The sequence below is a fragment of the Heptranchias perlo genome, chromosome 10 (assembly GCF_035084215.1).
Source record: "Heptranchias perlo isolate sHepPer1 chromosome 10, sHepPer1.hap1, whole genome shotgun sequence".
Taxonomy (NCBI): Eukaryota; Metazoa; Chordata; class Chondrichthyes; order Hexanchiformes; family Hexanchidae; genus Heptranchias; species Heptranchias perlo.
This window is the reverse complement of record NC_090334.1, coordinates 78,015,471-78,031,530: the sequence shown is the minus strand read 5'-3', so window position 1 is coordinate 78,031,530 and position 16,060 is coordinate 78,015,471. Positions and strand designations below refer to the sequence as shown.

At 44.2% G+C, this 16,060-nt stretch overlaps 1 protein-coding gene across 6 annotated transcripts in view; it reads right to left on the bottom strand.

Moving 5' to 3' along the window:
- Positions 1-16,060, bottom strand: part of tdp1 (tyrosyl-DNA phosphodiesterase 1) — a 167,320-nt gene that overhangs the window by 44,936 nt on the left and 106,324 nt on the right. For all 6 annotated transcript variants that reach the window (XM_067992057.1, XM_067992055.1, XM_067992054.1 and 3 more), the window contains one exon: positions 398-500. In XM_067992057.1, coding sequence (XP_067848158.1) covers positions 398-500 — 103 coding nt within the window. The remainder of the gene's footprint in view (positions 1-397; positions 501-16,060) is intronic.

The window sequence follows — 16,060 nt, the reverse complement described above, 5'->3', positions numbered from 1 at the left end:
TCAAGTCTCTGGAGTGGGTTTCGAACCCACGACCTTCTGACTCAGAGGCGAGAGAGAGCTACCCACTGAGCCACGGGTGCTCACCCCTCCTTCCCTGTGGTCAACTCGCCTACCAACAGTCACTGTCCAGGTTCACTCACGCCGAATGGCTAGTTGGACAATTATGTGAGTCCCTTCGGAGTGATCTCCCAGTGACTGTCAGCACCTTCAGGAGAGGAGAGGGGAAATTGGGGGGGTTTTTTTTGAAGAAATTAAAGCAGACAAAACAAAAAGAAAAGGTAGACCAGCTTGTTAAATTGCCAAGTAAAAACATCAAAAAACGGTTCAATCCAGCTGTATTTAGACCAAAGATAAGTAAGAAGAGAAGTCGATACACAGTTTCACAGAATGAACTTACAAAAGCCTCGGGCAGGTACAGAACTCCCAGTTCATACGAGCGGATCATCAGTTGGGTCCCGTTTTTCTCCAGCGTTCCCCAGGCAGCCTTTGACAGATTGGCACTAAAGTGAGGGAGCAGAGGGGATAGCTGTGAGGCATGGAACTCAATCAAGCACCAAAGGCGCCCGTATTAATAATTCATTACAGATCAATAAACAAATTCATCTGAAAATTGACAAAGTCATTGAGCCTTCAGAATGTGAAAAATAAATTCTACTTTGTTCCTTTTCTTATAATCAGCTGTCGGCATTTGAAACGCTATTTGCATGTCCAGAATCTACGAATATATTAAAAATCTGGTGTCGGCGTACACTTCCTGTCCGTGGGACTTGACTTCCTGTGGTCACATTTTGGTCACACTTTTTGCATCAACATTTTCCGTTGTAAATCTGAGATCTCCGCGATCCTCCAATCCTGGCCTCTTGCGCATCCTCGATTTTCATCGTGCCTTCAGCTGCCTAGGCCCTAAGCTCTGGAATTCCCTCCCGAAACCTCTCCGCCTCTCTCCTCATTTAAGACGCTCCTTAAAACCTACCTCTTTGGCCAAGCTTCTGATCACCTGTCCTTATATCTCCTAAAGGTGGCACGGTGCCAAATTTTGTCTGATTACGCTCCTGTGAAACGCCCTGGGACGTTTTACTACATTAAAGGCGCCATATAAATGCAAGCTGTTGTTCACATTTATCATGAAAAAAAAAATCTGTAAACTCATCACCTTGATTGCGCAATGTGGCCACGACGTTCCCACATTTCTCTCAGAATCATAGAATCATACAGCACAGAAAGAGGTCATTCGGCCCATCGTGCCTGTGCCAGCGCCAGCTCTTTGAAAGAGCTATCCAATTAGTCACGCTCCTCTGCTCTTTCCCCGTAGCCCTGCAATTTTCTTTACTTCAAGTATTCATCCAATTCCCTTTTGAAAGTTATTATTGAATCGGCTTCCACTGCCCTTTCAGGCAGTGCGTTCCAGATCATAACAGCTCGCAGTGTAAAAAATATTCTCCTTATCTCCTCTCTGGCTCTTTTGCCAATTACCATAAATCTGTGTTCTCTGGTTACCGATCCTCCTGCCATTTTGAAACAGTTTCTCCTTATTTACTCTATTAAAATCCCTCAGTTGATACTTAAACATCCTCAGTTTAATGACTGTATCTCTAACAATGTGAATTCAGAGCCCTGCCAGCAATAGCCACAGTAACTCAATCAGCCAACTACTCTTCCTCTCTCATGATTCATCGGCACTCTACGATTAAATGAAATAATATTGCAACATGGGATCGAACAGAACAAAATGTTAATGTAAATATAAACTCTTTACAACTGCAATTGTTAAAAAGGTTTTAAGGAGCGTCTTAAAAGCGGAGAGAGAGAAAAATTCATTTATTTCAGCTGAAAGCAAGTCAGCATCATCAATAGTGTAATGTCATCCAATCTGAGACAAAAGTACAATCTTAATCACGAGTGTTATTCGACCAGCCTCATTTTTGGAGATAGTTGGATAATTGTTGGTGAGACCAAGCTCACCCATTTTAAAGGTCTCCCGGGCAGGTGCCTTTTATGGGCGAGGGTGGGGCCGCAGGACCGATGGCTCTGCCATGTAGAATGCGTTGACTATTTAGTTCTAACTTCTTACTTTATTTGTGCAGCTCACACTTGTATGTGGTTTTTTGCGTGTCAAAATGGCGGGGATCTATTAGAAAGGAACTTTCACCCAGCATGCATTTTTAAAAATATATTCATTCTCGGGATGGCACCGTTGGGCATTTGTTGCCCATCCCTAGTCGCTCGTGAGAAGCGGGTGAGAGGATGGTGGTGGGCCGTCTTCTTGAACCGCTGCAGTCCGTGTGGTGAAGGTGCTCCCACAATGCTGTTAGGGAGGGAGTTCCAGGAATGTGACCCAGTGACTAATAGAATCATAGAATCATAGAAGTTACAACATGGAAACAGGCCCTTCGGCCCAACATGTCCATGTCGCCCAGTTTATACCACTAAGCTAGTCCCAATAATGTGTTCGGTCTGCCAAAAGGGTAAAATTAAAATGCCGCTAAACATGTTGTGTGTTCCAACGGTATTTCTGCATGTTCTTTCTGTGCACCTTCTCTCATAAGAATGCAAGCAGAGTCACGGGTTAGCAAAGGCCGCTCAACTCATCGCGCAGGTGAAGAAAGAATGAACTTCCATTTATGTAATGTCGTTCACATTCTCAGGAGGTCCCAAAGTTTTTTTTTTAATAGTCAGTGGATTACTTCTTTGGAGTAGTCATTGTTATGTAGGCAAAGGGATATAAACAGGTTAAGTGAGTGGGCGAGAAGGTGGCAGATGGAGTATTATGTGGGGAAATGTGAACTTATCCACTTTGGTAGGAAGAATAGAAAAACTAAGAAAGGTTGGTGTTCAGATGGATTTGGGTGTCCTTGTACACAAATCACAGAAAGTTAACATGCAGGTACAGCAAGCAATTAGGAAAGCAAAATGGTATGTTAACCTTTATTGCAAGGGAGTTGGAGTATAAAAGTAAGGAGGTCTTGCTGCAATTGTACAGGGCTCTGGTGAGAACACATCTGGAGTACTGTGTACAGTTTTGGTCTCCTTACCTAAGGAAGGATATACTTGCCTTAGAGGGGATGCAATGAAGGTTCACTAGATTGATTCCTGGGATGAGAGGGCTGTCCTATTAGGAGAGATTGAGTAGAATGGGCCTATATTCTCTGGAGTTTAGAAGAATGAGAGGTGATCTCATTGAAATGTATAAAATTCTTAGAGAGCTTGACAGAGTAGATGCCGAGAGGCTATTTGCCCTGGCAGGAGAGTCTAGAACTAGGGCTCATAGTCTCAAGATAATGGATCGGCCATTTAGGACCAAAATGAGGAAAAATTTCTTCACTCAGAGGGTTGTGAATCTTTGGAATTCTCTACCCCAGAGGGCTGTGGGTGCTCAGTCATTGAGTATATTCAAGATTGAGATCGATAGATGTTTGGACACTAAGAGAATCAAGGGATACGGGGATCGGGCGGGAAAGTGGAGTTGAGGTCGAAGATCAGCCATGATCTTATTGAATGGCGGAGCAGGCTCGAGGGGCAATATGGCCTACTCCTGCTTCAATTTCTTATGTTCTTGAATTTGGCAATTTTGTGCACAGCAAGGTCCCACAGACAGCAATGAAAGGAATGAGCAGTTAAATGGTGTTGGTTGAGGGATAAATATTTGCCAGGGCACCGGGAAGAACTCCCCTGCTCTTCATCGAAATAGTGCCATGGGATCTTTTACATCCCACCTGAGAGGGCCTCGGTTTGACGTCAAAAAGGCAGCACCTCCGACAGTGCAGCACTCCCTCAGTACTGGCATTGGGAGTGTCAGCCTAGATTACGTGTTTAAGTGGGGCTTGAACCTACAACCTTCTGACTCAGAGGCAAGAGTGCTACCCACTGAGCCATGGCCGACACCGATACTGACTCTCCCATTCCAAGAACGCAAGTGTCGAGGATGAGGAAAGGCCCGTCTATAAAAATATACTGTACATAGCTGGTGCATTGATCTGTGCTGTTAGCAGATTCCTTCCACAGCTTCTCCCTGTAGCCTGCATGTGATGACTGATGAACTGAATTTTTTGTTAGCTACCCCTAAACTGTAACGCATCACATCACTTGAAGCAGAGTAGGAGCAGTTGATGGAAAACGTGGCCGATTTCATTCAAACCCTGACCTTATTTTATTGGGTTTGATACCATCAAATTACTCAGTCTTTTATACACTATAAACATCCCATCATTGAATGCACTAAAACCTAAATCAAATCACTTCACCTCATTTAGAACGATGCAGACAAACTCTCTCAAGGAAGTCTATGTTACAGCAGTACTGTTACCTCAATACTCAGCCGTTCAGGATCTCTTACAGATATTAAACGACAGGGAAACCATTCGACATTCATTCCTAAAGACCGATAAATGTTTATAGAGCTCATTCTGCTAAAGTGTGAGGTTACTTCCTGTTTTATCTCCCATTAAGTTTTTTCCCCTCCTCTTCTGATGGTGCAGGGTTTCTGGTTCTGAAGGGACTCACACCTTCTGTACGGAAGGAGAATCACAGAACGATACAGGACAACGACAACAACTTGCATTTATATAGCACCTAAACGTTCCAAGGCGCTTCACAGGACCGTTATCAAACAAAATTTGACACTGAGCTACATAAGGAGATATTAGGGCAGGTGACTAAAAGCTTGGTCAAAGAGGTAGGTGTTAAGGAGCGTCTTAAAGCAGGAGAGAGAGGTAGAGAGACAGAGAGGTTTAGGAGAGAGAAGTGGAGAGGTTAAGGGGGGGAATTCCAGAGCTTAGGGCCTAGGCAGCTGAAGGCACAGCTGCCAGAGGTGGAGCGATTAAAATCGGGGATGCTCAAGAGGCCAGAATTGGAGGATCGCAGAGTTCTCGAGGGGAGGGAGGGGGAGGGCGGTGTAGGGCTGGAGGAGGTTACAGAGATAGGGAGGGGATGAGGCCATGGAAGGATTTGAAAACAAGGATGAGAATTTTAAAATCGAGGCGTTGTTGGACTGAGAGCCAATGTAGGTCAGTGAGCACAGGGAGCGATGGGTGAACAGGACTTGGTGTGAGTTAGGATAGGGCAGCAGGATTTTGGATGAGCTCAAGTTTAAGGAGGGTGGAAGGTGGGAGGCCGGCCAGGAGAGCATTGGACTGGTCAAGTCTAGAGGTAACAAAGGCACGGATGAGGGTTTCAACAGCAGATGAGCTGAGGGAGGGGCGGAGACGGACGATGTTACAGAGGTGGAAGTAGGCAGTCTTGGTCGTAACTGGGTTTCTGCTGGCTTGAATAGTGCAGTGCAAATAGGATGCAAGAAATATTCAGAGCTTTAATTTGTTTAATTATTGAATGGATATGAGCAGTTATGTTTAGAAGACGCATTGCCTGTCTCCATCAATTCAATTTACTGATGTCTTAATTCTCAACTTCCTGTCAACATATTCTTTTACAAAGACAAACTGCTGTAAATAATTCATATTTGTAGCATCCTTTTGAATCTTTTATTGAAATTTATTGACTCCTACATTGCAATTTCCATTATTTCGTTTCATAAGGAAGGCTCCTGGGATTAGTTGAGGTTTTTATTAAAAATTTCAAACAAAATAAATCAGCTGACAATAAATATTCCAAACCATTAAGCAACGAGACTCCGTATGAATCGCAAACCATATCAGGCTTGAACCAAACTGCAACGGAGAGGCCTGCAAAGCACATAGTGACAGGAGGAGGCCATTCAGCCCCTCGAGCCTGTTCCGTCATTCAATTAGATGGTATCTTAATTCCACCTACCCATCTTGGTTCCGTAACCCTTAATACTCTTGCCTAACAAAAAAATCTATCAATCTCAGTTTAGAAATTTTCAACTGATCCCCAACCTCAACAGCTTTTTGGGGGAGAGCGTTCCAGATTCCCACTACCCTTTGTGTGAAGAAGTGCTTCCTGACACCACCTCTGAACAGCCTGGCTCTAATTTTAAGGTTATTATGCCCCCTTGTTCTGGACTCCCCCATGAATGAGATTGAGGGTACGCAGCTCGCCTGTTGGGGGTACAACCAATGCCGGCCGGTTCAGATGCCAGCTGAAGGCCACGGGTGAGTACGGGGGAGGGAGCGAGCGGGTGGGGAGGTGGGGCAAGCACGGGCCGCAGTTTAAAAGGTGCTCTTCCTGGCTCTGCATTAAGGCAGGTTACCTGCAGGTTTCAAGCTTCTTCCGCACAACCCAAGAGCGGCCAGCTCACCTTTTTTCTATACTTTTCCTTCTCTTAAAACGAAAAGTTCTCGGTGAGAAGCTGAGGCCCACAGTGCACGACCTCACAGAGGGAGTTGGGAAGAGGAGACGAGGTAAATGATGAGATGGCGGCTAAGTGTTAACAATCTTGGGTTTTAAAAGCTCCCAGACTGTAGGAGAATTGAGGGAGCTGAAGATTTTCACAGCTTTGAGCTCCTGGGAAAGAACGAGTTAGGGTCGGAGATGGTGCAATGAATTATTATTTCAACATAGTGAAGGTTCAGGGAGGAGACAGAGTTCGGGACAGTGTAGTTGGAGCTGGGTCTGTTGTAGACTAATTGATAGATTGATTGCCATGATTAGTGAACAACTCCAGTGTCGTACTGAGCTAGCATCAACTGCCATTTACAGAAGAGCGTTCCAAACTTCTACCACCCTTTGTGTGTAGAAGTGTTTCCTAACTTCACTCCTGCAAGTCCTGGCTCTAATTTTTAGGCTCTGTCCCCTAGTCCAAGTGTTCAAGTATAGGAGACCTCCAAAAACAGGTACAAATATATCAGCAGCCAGAAGCAATAATCGAGCAACTCACCTGTAACTCCTGCATGATCCCTTTTAATAGCGCTGGTGAAGTATCCTCCATGCTGTTCAGACCTGTTCAGCTGTGCGAGGTTAAGACAGTGCGTTGGCTGGAGCACGAAATTCCAAAATCGCATCTGCCCCTTTAAATCAGCGTTGCACACTGATCTACAGCATATTTTCCCTACTTTACATGGTGCCAGTGTTCGTTATCTGCACTTGCGCGAACGCCTTTACCAAGATGGCGCCAACGCTAGTAGTGTGCGCGCGCATTCTGGATGCCACCTTGGGTCCTTCGGAGTCTGCGTAGTGCCTACAAAATGGGCGCTGCACAGCCCAATTTAGCCTCCAGGGTCTTTAGTTATAGCTGCGAGGGACGGCGGTCAGGGAATTCAACTTCGAGCTTCCAGCAACTTCAGAAGTGGCAGAAAATGAAAGCCCCAAAACGGACAATATTTTAAAGCAGTTCAGCGCTTTGAACAAATTGATTTTGCCTCTGAGTTAAATCCGGTAACAATTCTCTCAAGCCAATACCATCAACTTCAGCTCACCCATTTTTTTTTTGAAGTCCAATGTACAGGTATTAAAAAGAACGCACATAAAACACTTCCTTCAGTAAGTCACAAGCTCATCTGTTCTGATGATGAATCGTAGCAAAAACATTAACCAGTTGTTTGCTTCCAGATGCTATCTGCTTCTAGCACTTTCCGCTCTTTGAGATTTTCAGCATTCCTGTTTTATTCCTCACATTTCAATCTTTCAATTTTTACTGCAGCCTCTTAAAGTTAACATTAAAAAAAGGAATAACACCTGCTCCTGCCAAAGGAATCTCTGCACCTAAACTTAACTTGCCTCTCTGCCCTGTTTGACCCTGGCACCTAGTCACCACCAATATCCCCCTAAGCAACAACACCCACCTCGCCCCTGAAACCTGTACCTATGCCGTTGCCATCTCCATGCTCAATTACTCTAACGCTTTCTTTGCTCATGTCCCAAGGTCTGCCCTTCACAAATTGCAACTTGCCCAAAACTCCGATGCCCGCATCCCTTCCTGTGCCAAGGCCCGTTCCCCTATCATTTCTGTCCTCACCGATCTCCGTTGGCTTCTATCCCTCAAAGCATCAATTTCAAAATCCATGCCCCCCCCATTTACAAATCCCTTCGTGGCCTCACCCCTCCCTGACTCTGTGACTTTCTTCAGCCTAATGTTCCAGGACGCACCTCTTCCAACCCTGGTTTGCTTTGTACTCTCCTCCTCTCCACCCTCAGTGACAGCCTTCAGCTGTCTTGGTTCCACGCTCTGGAAAGCTTTGCCTAAACCTCTCTAACTTGTTACCTCTCTCCCTTCCTTCAAAAGCCTCCTTAAAATCTACTTCTTTGATCTCGCCTTTGGTCACCACTCCGAACCATTCTGCTGCCGCTCGGCGTCCAATTATTTTTTCTCACCTCTGAATAGATTTGGGACGTTGTGTTACATAAAAAGGTGCTATAAAAGTACAGGTACTTACACAGTTACACAGAGCTACATAGATTGTACAGCACAGAAACAGGCCATTTGGACCAACTAATCTATGCCAGCGTTTATGCTCCACATGAACCTCTCCCCCACCCTCTTCATCTCACCCTATCAGCATAACCTTCTATTCCTTTCTCCCTCATGTACTTATCTAGCTTCCCCTTAAAAGCATCTATACTATTCGCCTCAACCACTCCTTGTGGTAGCAAGTTCCACATTCTAACCATTCTCTGAGTAAAGAAGTTTCTCCTAAATTTCCTATTGGATTTATTAGTGACTATCTTGTATTTATGAGCTCTAGTTTTGAACTCCCCCACAAGTGGAAACATTTTCTCCACGACTACCCTATCAAACCCTTTCATAATCTTAAGGACCTCTATCAGGTCACCCCTCAGCCTTTTCTTTTCTAGAGAAAAGAGCCCCAGCCTGTTCGATCTTTCCTGATAATTATATCCTCTGGTATCATCATGGTGCAAAAAAGATTCACAATCTCCAATGCCTCTATATCCTTTTTATAATATGGAGACCAGAACTGTGCACAGTACTTATTGTTCTACAGGACACGGCACACAATGATTTGAGACTGAAGGTGCTCTGTATGCTTTCACAAAATAACCTCATGCATTTGGAACGAGAAAAGAATAGTTAGAGCCAGTTTAGTGTTGTGGGTCTTACAATCAGTGGATCAAAACTGTCCAAACTCATTTCATGCAGGATCAGTAGAGTCAACACACTGAGCTGGCTTTTATCCCGTTAGTCTGGGCTGGATTTCAATCATAAAACCACAAAAATTTACAGAACTCAAAGAAGCCATTTGGCCCATCATGACTGCTTTGCTAGAACAATTTCAAAACTAATCCCACTGCCCTACTCTCTTCCCATAGACCTGTATCTTCCTCTGCTGGAAATGTTGATCCAATTGTCACTTAAAAGATGCAATGGTCTCTGCCTCAACCAGTCCTTGTGCCAAAGCATCCCACTCTCCAAAAAAACCCTGTGTGAAGAAGAAGTTTCTCCTAATCGCTCACTTCAGCAATAGGGTGGGGTGAGGCCAAGGAGGGATATCTAGACTGGGACGAAGATCTAGAATTTATTGCAGTCTGGGTCGGAGAGGTAGTATCGGTCAAGAGTCATTTCAGAAAAGGTCTTTTCTCCAGCTCCTCCAATGGCTTGGTGGGAAAATCCACTGTCAGCTGTAGCACTGCGCCGCACAGGCCAGGTTTGGCGATCTGTCAGCCGTCGCTCAATGGGTCACACTCTCACTCTGAGTCAGAAGGTCGTGGGTTCGAGCCCCACTCCAGAGACTTGAGCTCATCATCTAGGCTGAAACTCCAGCGCAGTACTGAGGGAGCGCCGCACTGCCAGAGGTGTCGCCTTTTGGATGAGACATTAAACCGAGACCCCGTCTGCCCTCTCAGGTGGACACAAAAGATCCCGTGGCACTATTTTGAAGAAGAGCGGGAGAGTTCTCCCCAATGTCCTGGCCAATATTTATCCCTCAATCAACACCACTAAAAAAAATTATCTGGTCATTATCACATTGCTGTTTGTGGGAGCTTGCTGTGCGGAAATTGGCTGTCGTGTTTTCTATATTACAACACTGGCTACTCTTCAAAAAGTACTTCATTGGCTGTAAAGCACTTTGGGATGCCCTGATGTCATGAAATGCAAGTCTTTCTTTCCTTGTTTTTCAAGTTACCCGGTCTCACTCAGCCACTACAATTGTTTTCTGCGCCACGGGGCTTTTGAGGGGGTGGAATCAGCCGGGGTTCCCGCGGCAGAGACGTTGTTGAGTGAATGGTGCTGTTCGAGTGCTCGTGGTTGGACAGCGTCTGATTTTGCTGTGATGGTGTAGCCGAAACACATGAAGGGATTGAAGGGGTGCTAGAGAGTCCTGGAACCATATTTTAGTACGAGCCAGTGTCCTTTGGGTGAGGGAGGGGGAGAACGAATGGGGAGAACAAATGGGGAGGGGAGAATGAATGGGATGGGGAGATTTCTCCGTTTCAATAACTCGCAACACAACGTTCAGAATATTTTTCTTTCCCAAGTCTGGTGCACAATTACTTTTTTTCTCAAAACAATGCCTTTGCTGTGGTTTATTACTTTTTGATTGCTAGTTATGAAACAATTACCCTCACACTCCTCCAATGGGTCGATGATCCACTTTCAAGCACATTAAGTTGCCGTAGCTTAGCAACCAGTAAGAACTCGCGCTATGTCCCTGACAAAGTACTTCAGGATTGCACAGAGCCTGCCGCACTGTCTGTGCTGACACATTCCCCTCCCCCAATTCGAACACAATTGTTACAAGTTCAAACATTACCCTTTCTCCCTTTATTCCGCCTTGTGTGATTGCAGCTCAGAAAATATTACTGTATTTGTACAAGAGGTTCAACATGCACAAATTAAAAATAACTCCCATTTAGCTCCAGATCCTCTCCATCACCAAAACTGCCTACTTCCACCTCCGTAACATCGCCCGTGTCCGCCCCTGCCTCAGCTCATCTGCTGTTGAAACCCTCATCCTTGCCTTTGTTCCTCTAGACTTGACTATTCCAATGCTCTCCTGGCCGGCATCCCATCTTCCACCCTCCATAAAATTGAGCTCATCCAAAGCTGACCTACATTGGCTCCCAGTCCGGCAACGCCTCGATTTTAAAATTCTCATCCTTGTTTTCAAATCCCTCCATGGCCTCGTCCCCTCCCTATCTCTGTAACCTCCTCCAGCCTTACAACCCTCCGAGAACTCCGCACTCCTCCAATTCTGGCCTCTTGCGCATCTCAGATTTTAACCGCTACATTGGCAGCAGTGCCTTCAGCTGCCTCGGCCCTAAGCTCTGGAATTCCCTCCCTAAACCGCCCTACCTCTCTCTCCTCCTTTAAGACTCTCCTTAAAATCTACCTCTTTGACCAAACTTTTGGTCACCTGTCCTAATATCTCCTTTTTTGGCTTGGTGTCAAAATTTTGTTTGATAATCGCTCCTGTGAAGTGCCCTGGAATGTTTTACTGCGTTAAAGGCGTTATATAAATGCAAGTTGTTGTTGTTGAGGACATTTTTGTCATTTTCTTGTGCTCTTAATGCAGGTCTTTCTTTCTTTACCAGCAGACGAAAGAGACTTACATCCTGTCAGTCGGAACTGAATTTGAACCCAGGTCACAAATGAGATTTGTGACTTACTTTAAACAATGTCAGTTAGAATACGACACAGTATTATATCTTTAGTATTCTATCACCATCCTCATTTCAATTAAATTCCTTCCAACAAAGGGAAATGTGACTGGAATCAGCTGTACAGAAAGTTCAACTATACCTTCGAAACAAACCATTCAGATGCGATTGGATGTCAGAAGGTGGGTAAAGAAAGAAAGAGCTTGCATTTATATAGCACCTTTCATGACCTCAGGATGTCCCAAAGCACTTTACAGCCAATGAAACACTTTTGAAGTGTAGTCACTGTGGTAATGTAGGAAACGCAGCAGCCAGTGTGTGCACAGCAAGATCCCACAAACAGCAATGAGATAAATGACCTGATAATCTGTTTTAGTGATGTTGGTTAAGGGATAAATATTGGCCAGGACACCAGGAAGAATTCCCCTGCTCCTCTTCAAAATAGTGCCATGGGATCTTTTACGTCTACCCGAGAGGGCAGACGAGGCCTCAGTTTAATGTCTCATCCGAAAGACGACACTTCTGACAGTGCAGTACTCCATAACATTATTAATGTACATTAATTTACCACAGGTGGTTGGTAATGAGTTACAATTAACTAATTCAATAGCGTGCTTATGGTAATGTTACGAACAGCACTAGCAAAGCTCAAGGAGATTCTGAAGATCAACACAACCCAGCAAGTGAATTACTGCCTCAAAGCTCTTTTCAATGTTACTATTTCAGCTTTTTATACAACTATTTTGGCTCTCAGCTCTTTCACAGTGATTCCAGTGAGAACACTGTCCTCTAAAATCCTGATGTGATATCTTCTCCTGCAACCCACCCTTGCACACTGCTTACATAGTGTTAACATGGTATCACGTTACACTAACCATATTCACTTCTAGAAAGGCTAGAAAGTTTAATCACTGTAAGCCAGAGTTTAATCGCGGTTTGGTCAAAGAACTTTGGAGATTGGAGTATGCTCGTCAATTTCAAGCTGCAGCTCAGAAGCAGTTAGCATTTTGAGACTGTTTTCTATCTGTACGGCAGTGTGGTGGTTATGTTACTGGACTAGTAATCCATGGGCCTGGATTAATAATCCAGAAAACGTGAGTTCAAATCCCACCAGTTGAACAAATCCGAAAGTAAAAAAAGAACTGATACCAGTAAAAGTGACCACGACGCTGTCGGATTGTTGTAAAAACCTGACTAGTTCACTAATGTCCTTTAGGCAAAGAAACCTGCTGTCCTTACCCCGGTCTGGCCTTTATGTGACTCCAATCTGACACCAACATGGTTGAATCTTTACTGCCTCCTAAAGTGGCCTAGCAAGACACTTAATTGTATCAAACCGCCACCACCAACTTCTATGGGCACCTAGGAATGGGCAATAAATGCCAGCCTTACCAGTGATGCCCACATCCCAAGAATGAATAACTAATAATTTTGTTTAAATGACATTTGTTTGCACTGACGTACTGGTTCAATATCGATAGATGGACTTAAAGCAATTAGGCCAGATATTATCATAGTATCATGGCATCATAGTATCATGGCATCATAGTGAGTACAGCACAAGAGGAGGCCATTCAGCCCATCGTGCCTGTGCTGGCTCTTCGAAGGAGCTATCCAATTAGTCCCACTCCCTTGCTCTTTCCCCATAGCTCTAAGTTTTCTCCCTTCAAGTATTTATCCAATTCCCTTTTGAAGGTTACTATTGTATCTGCTTTCACCATCCTTTCAGAAAGTGCATTCCAGATCATAACAACTCGCTGCTTCAAAAAATGTTTCATCATGTCATCTCTGGCTCTTTCGCTGATTGCCTGAAATCTGTTGTCCTCTGGTTACTGACCCTTCTACCAAGGGAAATAATTTCTCCTTATTTACTCTATCAAAACCCTTCATGATTTTGAAAACCTCTATCAAATCTCCTCTTAATCTTCTCTGTTCTAAGCAGAACAACCCCAGCTTCTCCAGTCTCTCCACATAACTAAAGTCCCTCATCCCTGGTACCATTCTAGTAAATCTCTTCTGCACCCTTTCTAAGGCCTTGACATCCTTCCTAAGGTGTGGGGCCCAGAATTGAACAATACTCCAGCAGAGGCCTAACTATTGTTCCATAAAAAAGTTTAGCATAACCTCCTTGCTTTTGTACTCCATGCCTCTATTAATAAAGCCCAGGTTCCCATATACTTTTTTTTTAACAGCCTTCTCAACTGGTCCTGCCACCTTCAAAGATTTGTGTATGTGCACCCCCAGGTCTCCCTGTTCCTGCACCCCCTTTAAAATTGTACCATTTAATTTATATTGCCTCTCCTCATTCTTCATATCAAAATACATCACTTCACACTGCTCTGCGTTAAATTTCATCTGCCATGTGTCTGCCCATTTCACCAGCCTGTCTATGTCCTCCTGAAGTCTGTCACTATCCTCCACATTGTTTACTAATTTTCCAAGTTTTGTGTCATCTGCAAACTTTGAAATTATGCCCTCCATACTCAAGTCCAGGTCATCAATACATAATCAAAAAGAGCAGTGGTCCTAATACTGACCCCTGGGGAACACCACTGTAGAGTTCCCTCCAGTCTGAAAAACAACCATTCATCACTATTCTCTGCTTTCTGTCTCTTAGCCAATTGTGTATCTATGCTGCCACTGTCCCTTTAATCCCATGGGTTTTAATTTTGCTAACAAGTCTATTATGTGGCACTTTATCAAATGCCTTTTGAAAGTCCATCTGCACAACATCAACCGCACTACCCTCATCAACCCTCTCCGTCACTTCATCAAAGAACTTAATCAAGTTAGTCAAACACGATTTTCCTTTATCAAATCTGTGCCAACTTTAATTTATTAGCCCATACTTTTCCAAATGCCAATTAATTTTGTCTCAGATTATTGTCTCTCAAAGTTTCCCCACCACCGACGTTTGGCTGACTGGCCGGTAATTGCTGGGTTTATCCATCTCACCCTCTTTGAACAGGGGTGTAACATTTGCAATCCTCCAGTACCATCCCCATATCTAAGGAGGACTGGAAGATTGTGGTCCGAGCATCCACAATTTCCACCCTTACTTCCCTCAGTAACCTAAGATGCATCCCATTGGAAACCGGGTGACTTTTCTATTTTGAGTACTGACAACCTTTTAAGTAATCCCTCTTTATCTATTTTTATCCTCTCCTCCAATATCTCTACTATCTCCTCCTTTACTGCTACAATGACAGCATCCTCTTCTCTAGTGAAGACGGATGCAAAGTGTTCATTTAGTACCTCTGTCATACCCCCTACCTCCACAAGAAGATCTTTTTTGTCCCTAATCGGTCCCATGTTTCCTTTGACTACCCTTTTACTATTTCTGGGTTTATAAAAGGCCTTTGGATTCCCTTTTATGTTACCCGCTAATCTATTCTCATTCTCTCTCTTTGCCCCTCTTATTACCTTTTTTAGATCTCCTCTGTACTTTCTGTATTCAGTTTGGTTCTCTACTGTATTATGAACCTTACATTTGTCATAAGCCTCCTTTTTCTGTTTCATTTTAATCTCTATATCTTTAATCATCCAGGGAGCTCTAGCTTTTGATGCCCTTCCTTTCCCCCTCGTAGGGATGTGTCGACTCTGTACCCGAACCAACTCCTCCTCGAAGGCCTCCCATTGTTCAATTCCTGTTTTGCCGAACAGTTTTTGATTCCAATCCACCTGGGCAAGATTCCTTTTTAACTCACTAAAATTTGCCCTCCTCCAGTTAAGCATTTTCACATTTGATTGTTCCTTGTCCTTTTCCATAACTATTCTAAACCTAATGATATTATGATCACTGTTCCCCAAATGCTCTCTCACTGAAACATGCTCCACCTGCCCCACTTCATTCCCCAGAACCAGATCCAGCACTGTTTCCTTCCTCGTTGGGCTGGAAACACAATGATTGAGAAAGTTCTCTTGTATACATTTCAGGAATTCCTCCCCCTCTTTGCCCTTTACACTGTTGCTGAACCGGTCTATATTGAGATAACTGAAGACCCCCATTATCACTACTCTACAGATCGTGCATGTGCAATGTGCCTGCAAATTTGCTCCTCTATCTCCTCCCCACTATTTGGTGGCCTATAGTATACACTCAGTAACGTAATAAGCTCCTCTATTGTACCTTAATTCTAACCAAATACAGATTGTCTTTGACCGCTCAACGACATCATCCCTTTCCAGTGCTATAATACTTTCTTTGATCAATACTACCACCACCCCCCTTCCTTCCTTCCCTGTCTTTCCTGAATACCTTGTAGCCAGGAATATTAAGTACTCAATCCTCCCCTTCTTTGAGCCAAGTCTCTCTTATTGCCATTATTTCATAGATCCGTGTGGCAAGTTGTCCCTGCAGCTCACCAACCTTATTTACCACACCATGTGCATTTACGCACATGCACTCCAATCTCATAGACTGCCTTGCATTTTCTCCCTGTCTGATCCCTCCTATTTCAGAACTATTTTTTACTCCAGTGCTACTTGTCCCTCCCAGTCCTCTCTGCACCTTGTTTCTCCTCTCTCCTTCCTAATGTTTCATCCTGCTGTCCATTCCCCGGCTAAATTAGTTAAAATCCTCCCCCACAGC